This window comes from Saccopteryx bilineata, chromosome 3 (genome assembly GCF_036850765.1).
Source record: "Saccopteryx bilineata isolate mSacBil1 chromosome 3, mSacBil1_pri_phased_curated, whole genome shotgun sequence".
In the NCBI taxonomy this organism is placed as follows: Eukaryota; Metazoa; Chordata; class Mammalia; order Chiroptera; family Emballonuridae; genus Saccopteryx; species Saccopteryx bilineata.
In genome coordinates, this window is record NC_089492.1 from 250,031,953 (window position 1) to 250,049,408 (window position 17,456).

At 43.2% G+C, this 17,456-nt stretch overlaps 1 protein-coding gene across 8 annotated transcripts in view; it reads right to left on the minus strand.

Annotated features, from left to right (window-relative positions):
* Positions 1–17,456, minus strand: part of OSBPL9 (oxysterol binding protein like 9) — a 140,275-nt gene that overhangs the window by 819 nt on the left and 122,000 nt on the right. For all 8 annotated transcript variants that reach the window (XM_066269212.1, XM_066269210.1, XM_066269211.1 and 5 more), the window contains 11 exons: positions 16,534–16,646; positions 16,290–16,408; positions 13,593–13,678; positions 9,778–9,949; positions 8,275–8,359; positions 7,461–7,571; positions 7,101–7,164; positions 6,842–6,982; positions 2,772–2,850; positions 1,777–1,868; positions 138–273 (listed from right to left, as the gene is read on the minus strand). In XM_066269212.1, the coding sequence (XP_066125309.1) occupies positions 138–273; positions 1,777–1,868; positions 2,772–2,850; positions 6,842–6,982; positions 7,101–7,164; positions 7,461–7,571; positions 8,275–8,359; positions 9,778–9,949; positions 13,593–13,678; positions 16,290–16,408; positions 16,534–16,646 (1,198 nt within the window). The remainder of the gene's footprint in view (positions 1–137; positions 274–1,776; positions 1,869–2,771; positions 2,851–6,841; positions 6,983–7,100; positions 7,165–7,460; positions 7,572–8,274; positions 8,360–9,777; positions 9,950–13,592; positions 13,679–16,289; positions 16,409–16,533; positions 16,647–17,456) is intronic.

Below are 17,456 nucleotides of genomic sequence, written 5' to 3' on the forward strand. Positions count from 1 at the left end.
TCATCGCCATGCTTACTAAAAAGTGTTCAATACTTCAACACTCATTGAAATGAATGACTGAATGGATTACAGTTCAGTGTACAGGGTCAGTAGCAGTTGGAAGGGTGGGTGGGGCAGGCTCCCCACAGCAAGCTTACCCTTGTCTCCCATTGAATTTCCTTCTCCTTCCGTTCTCGGGCTTCTGCTCTTTGTCTTTCTTCAAGTCTATGCTTGGCTTCAGTTGCTGCATCAATATCTCTGATTTTTAAGTTGAAAGTGACATCTTTCCAAAGGCTAAAAAAAGAAGTCAAGGCATTAATTAAGTACTAGATGGACACAGATAATAGTAATCTTGAGAATGAAAGTCTAGAGCTACCCTTAAGTGCTTTAGTTCACAGACTAAAGCTCCTTAAACTGGCACCAGGGCACTGGAGTAAAGAACAGAAAAATTGACTTGAAAGACTTTACTGCTAGTTGTCGAAGGAGGAAATAAAGGATGGGCAGAAACCTAGATGTACAGTAGAGACAACAGAAGAAAATAATAGTGGGAACTGAGACCTGGGATTGTTTCTGGCTCTACACCTAATTACCGCAGCTATGCAACTCTGGTGGTGTCAGTTCATTGCTCTAGTGCCTGAGTGTCCTTTATTATAAACCAAAAGGATTGGATCAGAGTTGAGGAGTTCCATTTCAGAAAAATCTCCCTTGGATTTAACGAGAACTTGAAGAAACTGAATAGAGTAAGGGTCAAGAGGAATTACAGAGGCTTAAGGGGGTAAGAGATCTGGCTTCCTCTCAAGGCCTGGAATATAATAACTGGACAGGTCTGGTCCAAACAAGTGAAGACTTGGGATGAGAAAAGTGTCCAGGACTAACACCCTCTTGTGGTGAGTGGTAGAGTTCCACATCAGTAACTATGAGCATGCAGTCTAGCTGAGCAGTATTAACAAGTTAGAGACAGTAAGCAGGGTCATGATTTGTAAGACCCCCTAACTTCACTTAAAAAATCCCCTAAAACACTAAACAAAGAACTTCAGTGCATGATTCCTCATACCACTAAAAGATCCTGAGTTTATTGGCAAAGGAAAAAATTAAGACATTTGAGACTATTGAAAAATTGAAGACCAATTAGGCATTTGATGCTATTAAGGAACAACTGCCTGACCAGGCGGTGGCGCAGTGGATAGAACGTCGGACTGGGATGCGGAAGACCCAGGTTTGAGACCCGAGGTCGCCAGCTTGAGAGAGGGTTCATCTGGTTTGAGCAAAAGCTCACCAGCTTGAGTCCAACGTCGCTGGCTCAAGCAAGGGGTTACTTGGTCTGCTGAAGGCCCGCGGTCAAGGCACATTAAAAAATAATAAATAAGGAACCGATTTTCATAAAACATATTTTGGGGTTTTTTTTAAGTCATTTTAGAGAAGAATGCTGAAATACTTAGGGATAAAATGTTTTTTAAAGTTTCTTACAAAAGACCTGAAGGTGTTTTACTATAAACCTCTCAGTGGGGACCTCACTGCCATCTCTTATCAACCACGGAAATGGTGATTGATAAGCTCACATACACTGGGTACTCAGTGTATTTCAAGCATCATATATGATACCTGTTCATCTCATTTACTCCTCACAACAACTATGAGGTAGTTCCCATTTCAGGAAAGAAGGCAGAGAGTAAGTGGTGGAGCTCCATATGAACCTGGACATTTGAACTATGTGCTGTTATTCTCTGCTGTACTGTCTCCAAAACCCAGCCTTGTGTCTAGGCCTGGCCAAAAGCTCCAATTATGTTGTCTCCTTACCTGCGGGATTCATACTCATTCTGATCTTCCAACTTTCTCACTTTCTTCTTGATTATAGGCAACTTCTTGGTATCTATAAAAACTGTATTTTCCTAGAAAACAGAAGAGGTAGGTAGCTGTTTTATTGTTCAAACTGTTCTAATAGGAAGAGTCAACTCATTCTAGAAGGCTTTAATTTATAGATATAATAATCAAATCTTACATATGTTAATGATGTAGACAATGAGTTTCATACGCAATTTTCAACTTTAAAAAGAGCTGTGTGTCTTAAGTCTTGGTAGAGGCTCAACTCTAGACATTTTCAACATAACTAGATGCTACATTCTTAGGATATAATCTCTTGGAGAGCTAGAGCCATAAACAACTAATCTTAATGATAAGTATGCTGAAGTGCTTTTTACATTCTGAAATCTCTAAATCCAAAATCAAGTTCATTGACTCCTGCTAATCCCATATCTTCTGCCTACCTTAGGTACTGTCTGCAAGCTCCTTGAGGGCAAGGACTATCTTACTTCTGTGTCCCTGGTGCCAGGCAGTCAGTACATCTCTTACACAAAATCAAACCATGCACATAAACACAGATTAGTGTAGCACTTCACTTTATAAACACAGCACACACTCTAATGATATTGCTAACATTTACTGGGTGCTTACTATGTGCCAAGCATTTTAAAACATATTATTCTTTTAAAATTTTATTATTTTTTAAATTAAAAATTTTTTTCAATTATAGTTTACATTCAGTATTATTTTTGAATTAGTTTCAGGTGTACAGCATAGAACATACATTATTCTTGAGTGTTCTGAGAGGAGAGAGGAAGTAAAATTATTCTACCACCTTTACTGCAGGGGAAGAGGTGGGACAGGAGACCGGCCCTGAAGAGATGGCAGCAGAGCTGGCCTCGGGGGTTAAGTTTCCAGATGAAGGGAGCCAGAGTAAAGGACAGGCTACAATCACTGATGCCTGAAACAAGTGGCAAAATATAGCTCCTTACCCCTGTTGCATATTTTGCATACATTATACCATTCCATTCCCCTTCGATTGAACAAAAGGATTTCTTGTCGTTTGGAGAACTAAATAGAAAAAGAAACATTTGTGTTAGTCTCAAATTGAAAATTACCAAAGAATCTGGTCAGGGTGGACAATCTACACAGCAGAAGACAGAGCAACTATGAAGTCTTTGATAAAGGCAGCTTTTTTTTTTTTTTAATTTTTTTTTAATTTTTTTTTAATTTTTATTTTATTTATTCATTTTAGAGAGGAGAGAGAGAGAGAGAGAGAGAGAGAGAGAGAGAGACAGGGGGGAGGAGCTGGAAGCATCAACTCCCATATGTGCCTTGACCAGGCAAGCCCAGGGTTTTGAACCGGCGACCTCAGCATTTCCAGGTCGATGCTCTATCCACTGCGCCACCACAGGTCAGGCCAATAAAGGCAGCTTAACAACTGCTTTCCTAGAGCAGCTGTAAGAGCGAGGGCCCTACACAAGATGCTAATGAACTTGAGATCCCATGAATAGTGAATATGAGATGAGCCCTGTGCTAGGGACACAGCAGACTAGGGACAGTCCCTGCCTCAGGCAGTTCATAGCCTGGGGACAGACTTCCCCACCGATTTCTGGATGGTAAGTTTTGCTGTGAGTTTAGGTGAGCACTGGAGTTCAAGGGCAAAACTGCTGGGATGAGTGAGGGTCAGGGAAGGTTCTGCTTGAGGATATAATACCAAAGACCATCTTTCATCCTTAGGCTGAAAGGGACCTCTGGGTCAACCTGTCTGTCTGACCTTTCTTCCTGCATCCCTTCCTCAAAAGCTCCAACAGACCTCTGCTTGGACGGGACAGTGATACGTGTGCCCGCTATGAATTTGGGAAGATAAGCATCATAGCAAAGGACAGAGGAGACTAAGAGGTCAGAAGAGAAACCCACACAGGGCAGAGATGAAGCTGATGTCACTGGAGTGAAACTTAAGTTTCCTCTATGACTTAGGGGCCCTGAGGGAAGGGGGACAAATGGAAAGACAAATCATTGGGCCCCAGGTTTAGGTCACTGGGCAGCAGTTCTGAAAGTGTGGTGTGGGTACCCCTTGGGGTTCCCAAAGACCTTCTTAGAACAAAACTATTTTCTTAACGTTTTCACTCTAATTTTCCCACAAATACACAGTGTTTCTGAGAGGCTGTGTGATAGGTAGAAATAAACTAACTGCAAGTAGATAGGAGAATCTAGTTCTCTACAATTACAGTCATGTGCACGTTCTAATGAAATCTGTCATGAGGCAATTTTGTTTCTATGGGAGCATCTTAGAGGACACTTAAACCTAGATGGTTCAGCCAACTACACACCCAGATGGCATGTCCTAGGCCACAAACCTGTACACCATGTTATGGCACAAAATGAGATTAAACCAAGATAAAATGTTGCAATCGAGACAAGGTAAACATGATGTATGAGGCTGCTGCTGGCAAACAACACATAATGTTTTACAGCAAACTCTTTTTTATAACCATAAAAAGTATGGCGTAATAAATTCATAAACTAGCAACAGCCTGTTATCATTACCAAGCATTATATAATTAATGTACATGAGTGTATGTGCGATACTTCTGTCTGACTGGAAACCAGGTCTGTTCGTATCAGCAACACAGACACAGCCCTGGCCGGTTGGCTCAATGGTAGAGCGTTGGCCTGGCGTGCAAAGTCCCAGGTTCGATTCCCAGCCAGGGCACACAGGAGAAGCACCCATCTGCTTCTCCACCCCTCCCCCTCTCCTTCCTCTCTGTCTCTCTCTTCCCCTCCCGCAGCAGAGACTCCACTGGAGCAAAGATGGCCCGGGCGCTGGGGATGGCTCCTTGGCCTCTGCCCCAGGCGCTGGAGTGGCTCTGGTCATGACAGAGCGACGCCTCGGAGGGGAAGAGCATCACCCCCTGGTGGGCAGAGCGTCGCCCCCTGGTGGGCGTGCCGGGTGGATCCCTGTCGGGCGCATGCAGGAGTCTGTCTCTCCCCGTTTCCAGCTTCAGAGAAATACAAAAAAAAAAAAAAAAAAAAGGCAACACAGACACAAGGAGGAATGTGGTGCCTTGTGCTACATCACAGTAGCTATGATAACACCAGGCGATGAGCACTTTTCATCTCTGTTATAATCTATGGGACCACCATAGAGGATGTGGTTTGTTGCTGACCAAATCATCATTATGCAGCCGTGACTATATATCAGAGATTTAATTTGGAAAACATGTTACTCTTCTCACAATTTTTTTTTTTTTTTTTGGTTTTTTGTATTTTTCCGAAGCTGGAAACCTGGAGGCAGTCAGACAGACTCCCGCATGCGCCCCACCAGGATCCACCCGGCATGTCCACCAGGGGGCGATGCTCTGCCCATCTTGGGGCGTCACTCTGCTGCAATCAGAGCCATTCTAGCGCCTGAGGCAGAGGCCACAGAGCCATCCTCAGTACCCGGGCAAACTTTGCTCCAGTGGAACCTGGGCTGCGGGAGGGGAAGAGAGAGACAGAGAGGAAGGAGAGGGGGAGGGGTGGAGAAGCAGATGGGCGCCTCTCCTGTGTGCCCTGGCCGGGAATCAAACCTGGGACTCCTGCACACCAGGCCGACGCTCCACCACTGAGCCAACTGGCCAGGGCCTGTTTTTTTGTTTTGTTTTTACAGGGACAGAGAGAGAGAGAGAGGGAATAGATAGGGACAGACAGAAAGGAATGGAGAGAGATGAGAAGCATCACTCATCAGTTTCTCGTTGCAACACCTTAGTTGTTCATTGACTGCTTTCTCATATGTGCCTTGACTGCGGGCCTTCCGCAGACCGAGTGACCCCTTGCTCAAGCCAGCGACCCTGGGTCCAAGCTGGTGAGCTTTTTGCTCAAGCCAGATGAGCGCACACTCAAGTTGGCAACCTCGGGGTCTTGAACCTGGGTCCTCCGCATCCCAGTTCGACGCTCTATCCATTGCGCCACCACCTGGTTAGGCTCTTCTCACAAATTTCTTAAAATTTTTTTCCTTTGTCATAAAAATACTACTGTTGTCATTTTGTAAATGCATTTATAAATATTTTTAGAATCTTCCAATTTTTAGTAAGAAATACTGATGTATATAATATAAACAAAAGGTCTTTGGAATTCTTAGTATTTTTTATGTGTAAAGGAGTCTAGAGACCAAAGTTTGAGAACCACTCAGCTGATGCTCCACTCCAATCCCTAACTTGAAGAGGCCACCAAGTGCTTTTTCAGCTCACAGCTTTGAGGGCAGTCTTTCTATTACACGTGGCTATGACTGGCACACAACTTGGCCAAGCACCTTGAAGGGGCTCTGAGAAGCAGCCACACCGATGTCTCTGCTCTGGACACCCTATTTCTACCAGCTGCCATTCTGAAGGCAGAAGTATTAGTGGTGACTTGTGCTGCTCCCTAAGCACTTCCCCTATTTTCTGACTGCACTAATATTTTGAATTTTACACTGATCCTTAGTAAACTTCATCTTGTGTTCACAGTCCCATTCTGCTCAAAATTTTTTTGGATGTTATTCTGTCAATCCAAGTTAAATTCTATCTCAGGAAGATGGGATAAGCAGCAGTGTGTCCTCTGTCACACTGTTCCCAATGAGGGCTCAAGGCACCCATGACTGTCACCCAGACAGCAGACCCCAGAGTATCAAATAAAACTTAGCCAACATGTTGGTTACCTTTTCCCCCCAGAAAGGCCAGAAGAGAAGACTGAGGACTTGGAGACACTTAGGTGGGAGTGAGTCTACTGCAAGGATGAGCTCCTGGTCCAATCTGGCAACAATGAGTTAAGTGATATAGAAAGACCCCTCCCTGTTCCCCATTTGCAAGTTAGGTTTCTAGGAAGGAAACCCCACCAATGACCTCTGATTGTTGTGAATCCCTATTCTAGGACTTCCTCTGAAATCGGGATTTTAGGAAGAGACATGACACACAAGATGTGAAGTTTACAAAGACAGAACCATTAAAACGGTCAATTCCTAAAAGGAGATATAATTCACAACAAAAGGAAAAATATTTCAGAGAAGGAGAAGAGCACTGAAGCAGAAAAACAAAATACCTACAAAATCTCAGCAGTAATTCTGTGCTTCTTGCCCCCATAGAAGGGTTTCGTGTGGAAGACGATATTTGCACTATAACCAGTTTTGGAACAGTTAATACTGCATTCTCCACCTAGTTCCACCCAGGGCACTGTGAGGATAGACCTGCAAAATTCAAAGTTCTCAGGTAAGGCTGACAATTCAGAGGAAAGAGGAGTGTAGCTTAAGGAACAGCAGGGTTTGCTGCTTGCAGAGCAGAAGAAATGGAAACAGCTGTACTTGCCTTCCATAACCATTGGGGAATGTGAGAATGTAATGTTCATCGTGGTCTAGACACGAAACACAGCCTATGGAGACAAGGGATAAAAACTGTATTGACTACTGTACTCTGGCCATAAAGTCCCTAAGACATAAAGTGACAGATACTCCAGGATACTCCATTCAATTCAGGGAAGACCAACCTTGCACCCCACTGTCGTTCTCACCTCCAATACACATGCTCACATGCAGAAAAGGACATCCAGTCTGCCAGTCTGGCTTTCTGGGGCCATTTCCTCTTACTCAGACAAGTGTCCAGCACATAGTAGACTGACATAAAATTCTCCTGTTAACACTGGAGTCTACCCCATGCCCAAAGACTTACCCTGCCCTATGTTGTGCACCCCAATTGACATTCCAAGGAATTTTGACTTGGTCCAGATATGAGCGTTGAATTGTATGTTCTTGTTAAAACACTCAGCATAAAAGGCTGAAACTATAGAAATTGTTTTAAGTTAGTGCACTCTGTAACTAGACCCACTTCTCCAACTCCCTGACCCTGGAGAAAAGACTGACTCCTTGGGGAAAACCCTTTACCTCTCAAAGAACTGCCTAAAATGAGACCAGGAGGTACCTAACTGCCTTTTATACTGTTTTCCCCAAAGCAACCAACCATTCAGGGCCACGTGGCAGAAACTTCCCTGAACCACGGGTCTATGGCCAATCCGAGAGGCTTAAGATCCAAAGGTCTGTTTGGTCTTCAGGTAGTAAACGTGTTCCTGTCCCAGCCCCAATCTGGGGCCCATCAGTATTACCACTGCACTGAGCAAATAAGATACTGAGGACATGGAGTCTCCCCGATGTAGGAATCTATTTATACCATGAGAAACTACATCTCATTTATTAAGTTGTCTCAAAGTTGCTGAGGTCTCTACAGCACAGCTCTTTCCACGTAAGATGACCTGAGCAGCATTAAAGGTTTATTCCCCAAATCCCTTCTTTTTATACATACTTGATCAGTGAATTTAACAGTCTTTGGACTGAAACAAGAACAGATATGAGGCCCCAAACCCCAGAGGACTGGGAAGGTACAGGCAGCCCTAAAACTGATGGTTGTGCCCTCGCCTGTGGAGCTTTAGTGATCCTCATTAGACAGAACAGCGTGAGAGCGGCCGCTGTGGAGGAGCGCGGTAACTTACTGGGTGGATGATGTGAGACCTGCTCAGCCACAAATGTCACACTGTTTTTGGAAACCCAGGGAACTGGTCCTTCCGAAACTAGCTCCTGCAAGCAAATACAACATCACTTTCTTTGTGTGGGACAAGTGACGCCACAGAGAACCTCATCATGGAGTCTCTCCCTCCGAGCGCAGTTAAATGCTCCCTCCTCTCTGCACTCAAAGCACCTGATACATACTTTCATTATGGCGCTAATTACACTACTGGAATTACTGCTTTGTGTCGGTCTTCCTAAGACATTAAAAATTTTTTTTCTATTTATTGAATTTCAGACAGGAAGGGAAAGGTAAGAGCGAAAAGAGAGACATCGATTTGTTGTTCCACTTATTCATGCCGTCACTGGTTGATTCTGACTGGCATGTGCCCTGACCAGGGATTGAACCCACAACCTTGGCATGTTGGGATGACACTAACCAACTGAGCAACCTGGCCAGGGCTAAGACGTTCTTGAAGGTAAGGCTCATGTGCCTGACTAAAGGCCAGGCCTGACACAGAGCGAGCACTTATAAAGGAGAACAAATGCATACTGCCTCTGTCTTCAGAAAGAACTACATGTGATGTGTCACTTGAAAAGGGAAAGATATGGAAAGTTATGTCTACTGAGAGACTATTATGTACCCGGCACAGTGGGCTAGGGGCTTATGCCCACCTCTTGAGGTCTTTTACATTTATCTGAGTTTTCTTTGTTGGTTTTCTTCCTCAAACCAACCTCTAAATGCTGGGAGCCCTGGTGCTCAGGTCGGAGTTTCTTACTACTATTCTCTAGCTATCAGTCTTCCCAGGTGATTTCATCTAATTCCAGGGCTAACATTTCTGAAAGCCCCATCTCCATTCGGATCTCTCCCTTGAACTTCACTCTTAAATTCTAATTCCCAACTTGACAGCTTCACTTACATGTCTAATAGATTGCTTATACTTTATACTTCAAGTTAAGGTTCTTGATCTTTCCTTTTCCTTTTTAGTATATGACACCAAACAACTGCTGAAGCCCTTTGCATCACATGTAGATGCAAAGATTCATATCTGACTGTCCCCTTTCCCTTACCTCCCCCAACCCATCTACCAAATAATTAACTCCAAAATAGAGCTTGAATCAATCATGTCTCCAGGAATAATGCCAAAGCCTCTTTAGTGGTCACCATGCTTCTATTTTTGCCCTTCTTATTTTTATACTATCTTATTAAATGACCTTTCCAAAACAAAAAATGAGATCCTGATAAGCTATCAAATTATCATTATGGCCCAAAGGGCCTTGCACGATCTGATTTTTCAATCTCTATCCTCATCCCATGCCACTCTATCCCCTCGCTCAATACATTCAAAATACGCTAACACAACAAAACTGTTCTATGGGTGGTGAACATCTTCTGATCATTACTATTATTGGCATCTTTCCCTAAATAAAATGAAATCTTAAATCAGTATGCAACTTAAGATAATCAAAAACACTAGTGCAGAACTCACTGCGTTCTCTTCAGTATCATTTGGTAACGTCCAGTGACACTGAAAGATCTCACCCAAAATGGGGTTGTATGGTTTTTTGGCAACCGATCCTCTCCTTCCTGCATGGAAGGCTGAGAGGTACCATTTCACGACCTGAACCATTCGGTCTCTGGCATCCTTCTGGTCACTAATGCTGCAAGGGAGAAAGACAAAATTTAGTGTTCTGCTTTCTGACAGGACACAAGCTGATGAAGCACCCTCAGCACGTTGCACCCTCAGACGAGCTGACCCAGGACCAGGAGTTACCTCAGTTTCTTTTTTAAACTGATATATAAAATACATAAATTAAACACATCGGTCTTAACCCTTTGAGTAGTATGAATGTTCATGTCCCTCCTCGTGACTCCTGACCATCCAGAGTATGATCATACAAAATATTTTATTTTAAAAATGTGTAAGGCAACATAAAAAAAGGCAAATGTATGTTCTTGTTTCCATAAATTGGTTATCAAACAAACATGATTTTAAGTTAATAAAACTGGAACTGGAACTACAGTAATTTCATTTTTTGGAAAAAAAAAACAACAACCCTCATTCCCGGAGGTCAGCGAGTATGGAAAAAACTCACTACTCAAAGGGTGCAGTGTCTGGTTTGGTGACTTTGACAAATGTATCTACGTATCTACTGAACTAATAATCATCCAATCAAGATATAGATCCTTTCCATTACCCCCAAGTTTCCTTCTCCCCACCCCTCCCCTTGAGGCAGACACTGTTTTTGGTTTCTAGTACTACAGACTAGTTTTCCTTATTCCAGAATCTCATTTTAAGTGCCCTATTTAACTGCCAAACAGTTGGAGATTTTCTATATGTATTTGTACTATCAACCTCTGATTTAATTATTTCATAGAGAATATCCTGTGTATGGTTCCAATGATTTTAAATTTATTATGTCTTCCCAGTATACGGTCTATTTTGATGAATGTTCCATGTGCACTTAAAAAGACTGGGTGTTATATAAACTGGCAGTGTCTAGAAGTTCAGTTGGGTCCAGCTGATGATAATGCTATTTGAATCTTCTATAGCCTTACCAACTTTTGGGGTGTGGGGGCTGTGTATGCAGGGAGCTACTAGTAATTAGTAAGGAATCAATTAGTAAGGAATTTCCAACCACAACTGTGCATGGATTCTGAAGATGTGTTATTAGATACATACATATTTAGGATATTATTTATTTATTTTTAAATTTTCCATTGATTTGAGAGAGATGATGGAGGGGAAGAAGGGAGAGAAAGATAGAGGGAGGGAGGGAGAAGCATCAACTCATTGTTCCACTTAGCTGTCTACTCACTGATTGCTTCTTGTATGGGCCCTGACTGGGGATCAAACCTATGATTTTGGCACACCGGGATGATGCTTTATCCACTGAGCCACCAGGCCAAGGCCTATTATACTTAATAAATTAACCCTTTTTTTTGGTATTTTTCTGAAGTGAGAAGCAGGGAGGCAGGCAGATAGACTCCCGCATGCACCCAACTGGGATCCACCTGGCATGCCCACCAGGGGGTGATGCTCTGCCCATCTGGGCCATTGCTCGGATGCAACTAGAGCCATTCTAGCACCTGAGGTGGAGGCCATGGAGTCATCCTCAGTGCCCGGGCCAACTTTACTCCAATGGAGCCTTGGTTGCAGGAGGGGAAGAGAGAGACAAAGAGAAAGGAGAGGGGGAGAGGGGGAGAAGCAGATGGGCGCTTCTCCTGTGTGCCCTGGCCGGGAATCAAACCTGGGACTCCTGCACGCCAGGCTGACATTCTACCACTGAGCCAACCAGCCAGGGCTGATAATTTGATCCATTTTAATCGTATGAAATATCCCTACCTGCCTCTGGTAATATTTCTTGTCTTAAAAAGTCTCCTTTGTCTGATACTAATACAGTGACACCAACTTTGTTATACTTAGTGTTTTACATGTCTTCGTCCATCCTACTTTTAACCAATCAGTGTCTTCATATTTAAAATCTCTCACTTGCATACAGCATACAGATGGATCTTGCTTTTTCATACAACCTAAAAATTCATTCATAAATGGAATGTGCAAGCTACTTACATTTAGTGTCACTACCGATACAGCTGGCTTTAGCTCTACCACCTTAGTATTTGTTCTCTATTTGTCCCCTTTGTTACTTGTTCCATGATTTCTCCTTTGCTTTCTTGGAATTTAGTGTTGGCTTTTTAGCTGTATTTTTTTGTATTTTTAAATGGTTTCTCTAAGGGACCTCAGAGTTTAAATTCCCATACGTAAAAACTATCCTTAAATCTCAAATATGTAACTAATGTATAACTGGTACTTTGCATCATTACTTATACATTACTAATAGATGTTTACATTTTATTTAATTATGTATTAATTTAAACTGTCAGATTAATTGAAATTCTTCACTCTAGGAATTGGTTAAATTGTTCTCTTAAATCTTCCTCAAGAAGGAAATATATATATTTCAATGTCAGCCACTGTGCCTGCCCACTGTGAAACCCCAGTGACTTTTACGTGGCTTCAGTGAACCCCAGCTCAAGACAAGGAATGCAATCAGAGGACATCAGAACATTCCCTTACAGAAGAAACACTCCTGCTACCATTGAAAAGCAATGTGAATTCACCTCTTTGTAAATCAGGTCTACCTTTAGATGACTTTTATCTTTTGTACATGTATCTAATATTGCAAGCTTTATATTTAAAGTTTATGAATCAGTCTGTAATCTGGAAACTAGACTGTAAGTTCCTTAAGGGCAGACACTAGCTTTTTCTTACTCCAGCTCATAAAGTGTCTGGCAAATAATAGATGCTTTAGAAAGGTTGGAGGAACTCCCTTAACTGAACTCCACCAGAATACAGTGTAAATAACAGTGAATACCAATTCCTGGACCAAATAGGCTTATAGAGTTGGCTCTATAAATGCTGGCTACCTATAATGGGCTCTCATGGTATTTTATTTTATTTTATTTTTGTATTTTTCTGAAGTTGGAAACAGGAAGGCAGTCAGATTCCCGCATATGCCTGACCAGGATCCACCTGCATGCCCACCAGGGGGCGATGCTCTGCCCATCTGGGGCATTGCTCCGTTGTGGCTGGAGCCATTGTAGTGCCTGAAGCAGAGGCCATGGAGCCATCCTCAGCGCCCGGGCCAACTTTGCTCCAATGGAGCTTTGGCTGCGGGAGGGGAAGAAAGAGACAGAGAGGAAGGAGAGGGGGAGGGGTGGAGAAGCAGATGGGCGCCTCTCCTGTGTGCCCTGGCCGGGAATCGAACCCGGGACTCCTGCACGCCAGGTCGACGCTCTACCACTGAGCCAACCAGCCAGGGCCTCTCATGGTATTTTAAAGCATTGGTTGCCTAACAACATCACCACAACATAACCTAAGCCAGTGAGTTTCAGCCTTTTTCATCTCATGGGATAAACTACTAAAATTCTGTGACACACCAAAAAAATATTTTTGCCGATCTGACAAAACAAACAAAAAAACCTAGGCACAATTTTGATTCAGTCACACTGGACGTCTACTGTGTGCTAACTGTGGTCATTTTTTGTTGTTGACAGTCTTAAGGAAAAGAGTCAGTACCCCTAAGTAAGTCTGGTACTGCATGTTTTAAAAATTCTTGTGGCACACCAGTTAAAAATCATTGACTTAAGCAGATAGGCATCTAATATAAACAAAATGTTCAATGCCACCTTCCCCCCTGAAATGTTCAAAAGGCAAAAGGGAATCCATCTATCCTGCAAAGCAGAAAGCTACTGAGTAAAATCTTTAACAATCAGAAACTACTATGTTTAATCAAATACCTCACAAACAGGTCCGGATGTGCAAAAAAATCTGCATACATTTCCAAAAGAGATCTTCTTTCAAGAATAAATGTTGGGAGAACTACCTGAAAAACACAGCACATTTGACCCTTGAGGAGCAAATTCCAATCCCCCTGCAGAGAAACAGACTGCTGCACTGCTACAAACAGCACTCATCTGACCACGGCAACACCAGCAAGCACTGCCGGCATGCTGACACCTTCTTCCCAGACGCTCTGACTCGGAAATGCCCACTTTCCTGCCCAGCAAATGAAAGAAAGGGAAGAGGTTCTGAATGCTCAAAGTCACTTCCTCTGTGCAGCCTCCCTTTAGCTCCCTGGACCAGGGTGACAACAACAAACTACTCTAGGCAAGCTTTACATACCTGTCACCTGCTGGGTGTTACATCATATTGTCTTACTGAACTGTACAACCCTGTTGTGAAGAAATTATTAGCCCTATTTTATAGGAGAGAAAAATGAAGCTCAAAGAGTGAAAAATGTTCTCACTGCACTGTTACTAACGTGGAATTCAAAACTGGGTCTGACTTTGGTGGGGGTCTGTGTACCTTTCCTCTCTACTGAGGCTGCTCTGTCTTCTACAGGGACATGAGGAAATGTATCTACTTATAAATCTGTGTCTTCAGATAACCTCCCTTGTCAGTGACTGGTCTAGGCATGGACACATGCCTAGCTCTTTGATCAGTAAGATTCAATTGGAAGTGTGATGGTCCACCCCTGGAAAAGAATATCCTTCCTAACAACAACAAAATCCAAGAATAGAAATTATTTTCTGCCTTTTGACTCATTTGTATAAGGATGTGATGACTGGAAGTGTGGCAGCCACTTTGCAATGATGGGAGACAAGCCTGAGTGTGAAACCAACATGCTGAGGACAGCAGAACAAAGAGATGGAAGGAATGTAGCCCTTCTCACACTGTTGGCCCACTGAATTGATTAATTCTGGAGCTACTCTACTTCTGGACTTCTCATCGTATGAGATAATAAACCTAGTATTGTTCCAGTTACCTTAGGGTGTGTCTTCCATAATTGGAATAAAAAACACACCAAGGTACAAGATGTTGGAAAGAAATGTATTTTAAGTGTCGACATCTAAATTTAGGTTATAACTTTCAAATTTGAAGGGACAATTCTGCTTCAGCAATTATGCAATCTAATAAACAATGAAAAAAATTCTTGGCCCTGGCTGGTTGGCTCAGTGGTAGAGTGTTGGCCTGGCATGTGGAAGTCTCAGGTTCGATTCCTGGTCAGGCACACAGAAGAAGCAATCATCTGTTTCTCCACCCCTCCCCTCCATCTCTCTCTCTCTCCTTCTCTTCTACTCCCGCAGCCATAGCTCAAAAAGTTTGAGCAAAGTTCATTGGCCCCAAGCACTGAGGATGGCTTCATGGCCTCACCTCAGGTGCTAAAACAGCCTGGTTGCCGAGGAATGACACAGAAGCCCAGCTGGGCTGAGCATCGCCTGGTAGGGGGCTTGCCAGGCGGATCCCGGTTGGGAGGCATATGAGAGTGTGTCTCTGCCTTTCACTTAATAATCAAAAAGAAAATTCTTGGGGCAAATGCCTACAAATATTCTCTTATCTAGAACATTTCTGGCAAGTACACTGGGTTGCACAAATTAATGCTATCCTTGTGTTTCTGTTCTCATTTAGATTTGGGGTAAAAGGTTTTTATTATAGACATTTATTAGAAAGTATTATGGATTTGTTTGTTTTTTTAATTACCCTCTAAATCCAAAACCAAAATGAAGCTCATTACTGACAAAGACTATAGTTTGACTTGGTCATAACAAAAGCAAGAATCCTAAATTTTATTAACTTTTTAACACTGGCTAGAACAATCACTTAACCAATACGAAAGCTATTATAGGCTCACGTCTTTAAGACAAGAGACAAAAAATATTACAGATTTTGACATCACAGAGCAGATTAGAATCTCAGTTCTGCCACTTAATAGGACTTAACCAAGTTACTTAATCTCCATAAGTTTTAGTTTCCTCATATATAAAATGAGCTAACAGTAACACCAACTTTGTAGTGCTGTGGTGAGAATTAAGTGAAAGGATGAGGTCTCTAGCACAGTGGCAGATACACACACTGTCTCCTAAATCAATCGAGCACGCACCAAGATTAAATTCAAATTTAAAGCCAGACTACAATAATCATGTGGTTGAATGCATGTCATATAATTTTCCATCCATTATCTTTCTACTCCTTGCAAAGTCTGTGAAATAAATCATTGTGTGTCCATTTTGCATATAAAAAACCTAAATATCACAGAGGAAGGGAACTGCTCAAGGTCCAATGGTTTGGTAACAGCAGAGCTGGGATCCTGACACAGGTCCTCTAACCCCAGATCAGAGCCCTGCTCATTTTGGTTTCAGGCATACTATACTGCATTAGTTTTTGTCTAAACACTAACCACACCCATTACTATTCCTTGTGTGTCCCCAATAAAACACAAATCTAAATCCAGCCATCCTATCTCTATGTAGTTATTCCAGCTTTTATTTCATTCATTTATGAAAAATTTCAGTTTACCTACCTACATATGTATCAAATCACAGCAAAACAGAAGTTACATCATTTGCTGTATTTGTAGGCACCTTCTCCACATAGTCGCTAAGAATCCACCCATACACGTTAGGATTTACAGCAGATGCCACTGTGCCCCTTACCTTGGTGAGATCCATTCCGAGCCTAACCTGGGACAGGAGATGCATAATAACGCTCTTGTGCTCCTCCACTGAGCCCGCCTCCCCTTCGTCATCTCTATCATCATGGGAATCGAAAAGGTCTAAAATAAAACACATCTTCTTAGGCTGGTGTTAAACTGGGCCAATCTGTGCTGCTACCAATATTGCAATTTTTTTGTCCAACAAATGTTTTAAGAAAAAAGTTAAATTCTCAAAGGTCACTTACCAGCATCACTTGTTCCATTGGACATGGAAGAATTAAGCGACTCTGTGGTATCTGGACGCTTTAGACTATTTCCTGAGCTGCTGTGGGTCAAGGCTGAGGCAGATCCAGAGGAACTAAAAGAATATTAACCACCAAGAGAGCAATTTAGAATCACAGTAGGATGTTAGTCTACAAATTTACTTGAAAGCTAACAGACTCAGCTGACAAACTATAGACTCTTAAGCATTAGCTGGCCATGTACAATCATGCGCACACCCGCAGCTCTCTCCTGGACGTACCTTCATGCGCACACCTCCAGTTCTCTCCTGGCCACTCCCATGCTGAGTCTGTAAAGTCTGCTGACCAGATTTCTTGTCTTATGCTTTCTGCACAGCGTGTACTCACACCGTGCCTTTCTCTTCTCCCTTTCCTTCTTCCCCCACAGGTGTGCATCTCTTAACCCTACGGTCCCCACAAGATTTGCAATCAGGGGAGCAGTGGGCAGCGGCAGCTTGTCCGGGACTCACCCCCTGAACCTGTCTCCAAGGCCCCCTTTTCTCTGGCTTCCCAGTGTAGGCTCTTCTCTTTCCCAAAGGTTTCTAGAGCCAACGCAGCCCCATCTAGGCTCTCCTGTTGCTTCTTCTATTCTAGGTCCTTCCTTGTTTCACTGTCCCCAGTTTAATAAACTTACTCTCAAAACCACCTGGACTTGGCCCTGGCCAGTTGGCTCAGCGGTAGAGTGTCGGCCTGGTGTGCAGGGGACCTGGGTTTGATTCCCGGCCCGGGCACATAGGAGAGGCGCCCATCTGCTTCTCCACCCCTCCCCCTCTCCTTCCTCTCTGTCTCTCTCTTCCCCTCCCGCAGCTAGGCTCCATTGGAGCAAAGATGGCCCGGGCGCTGGGGATGGCTCCTTGGCCTCTGCCCCAGGCGCTGGAGTGGCTCTG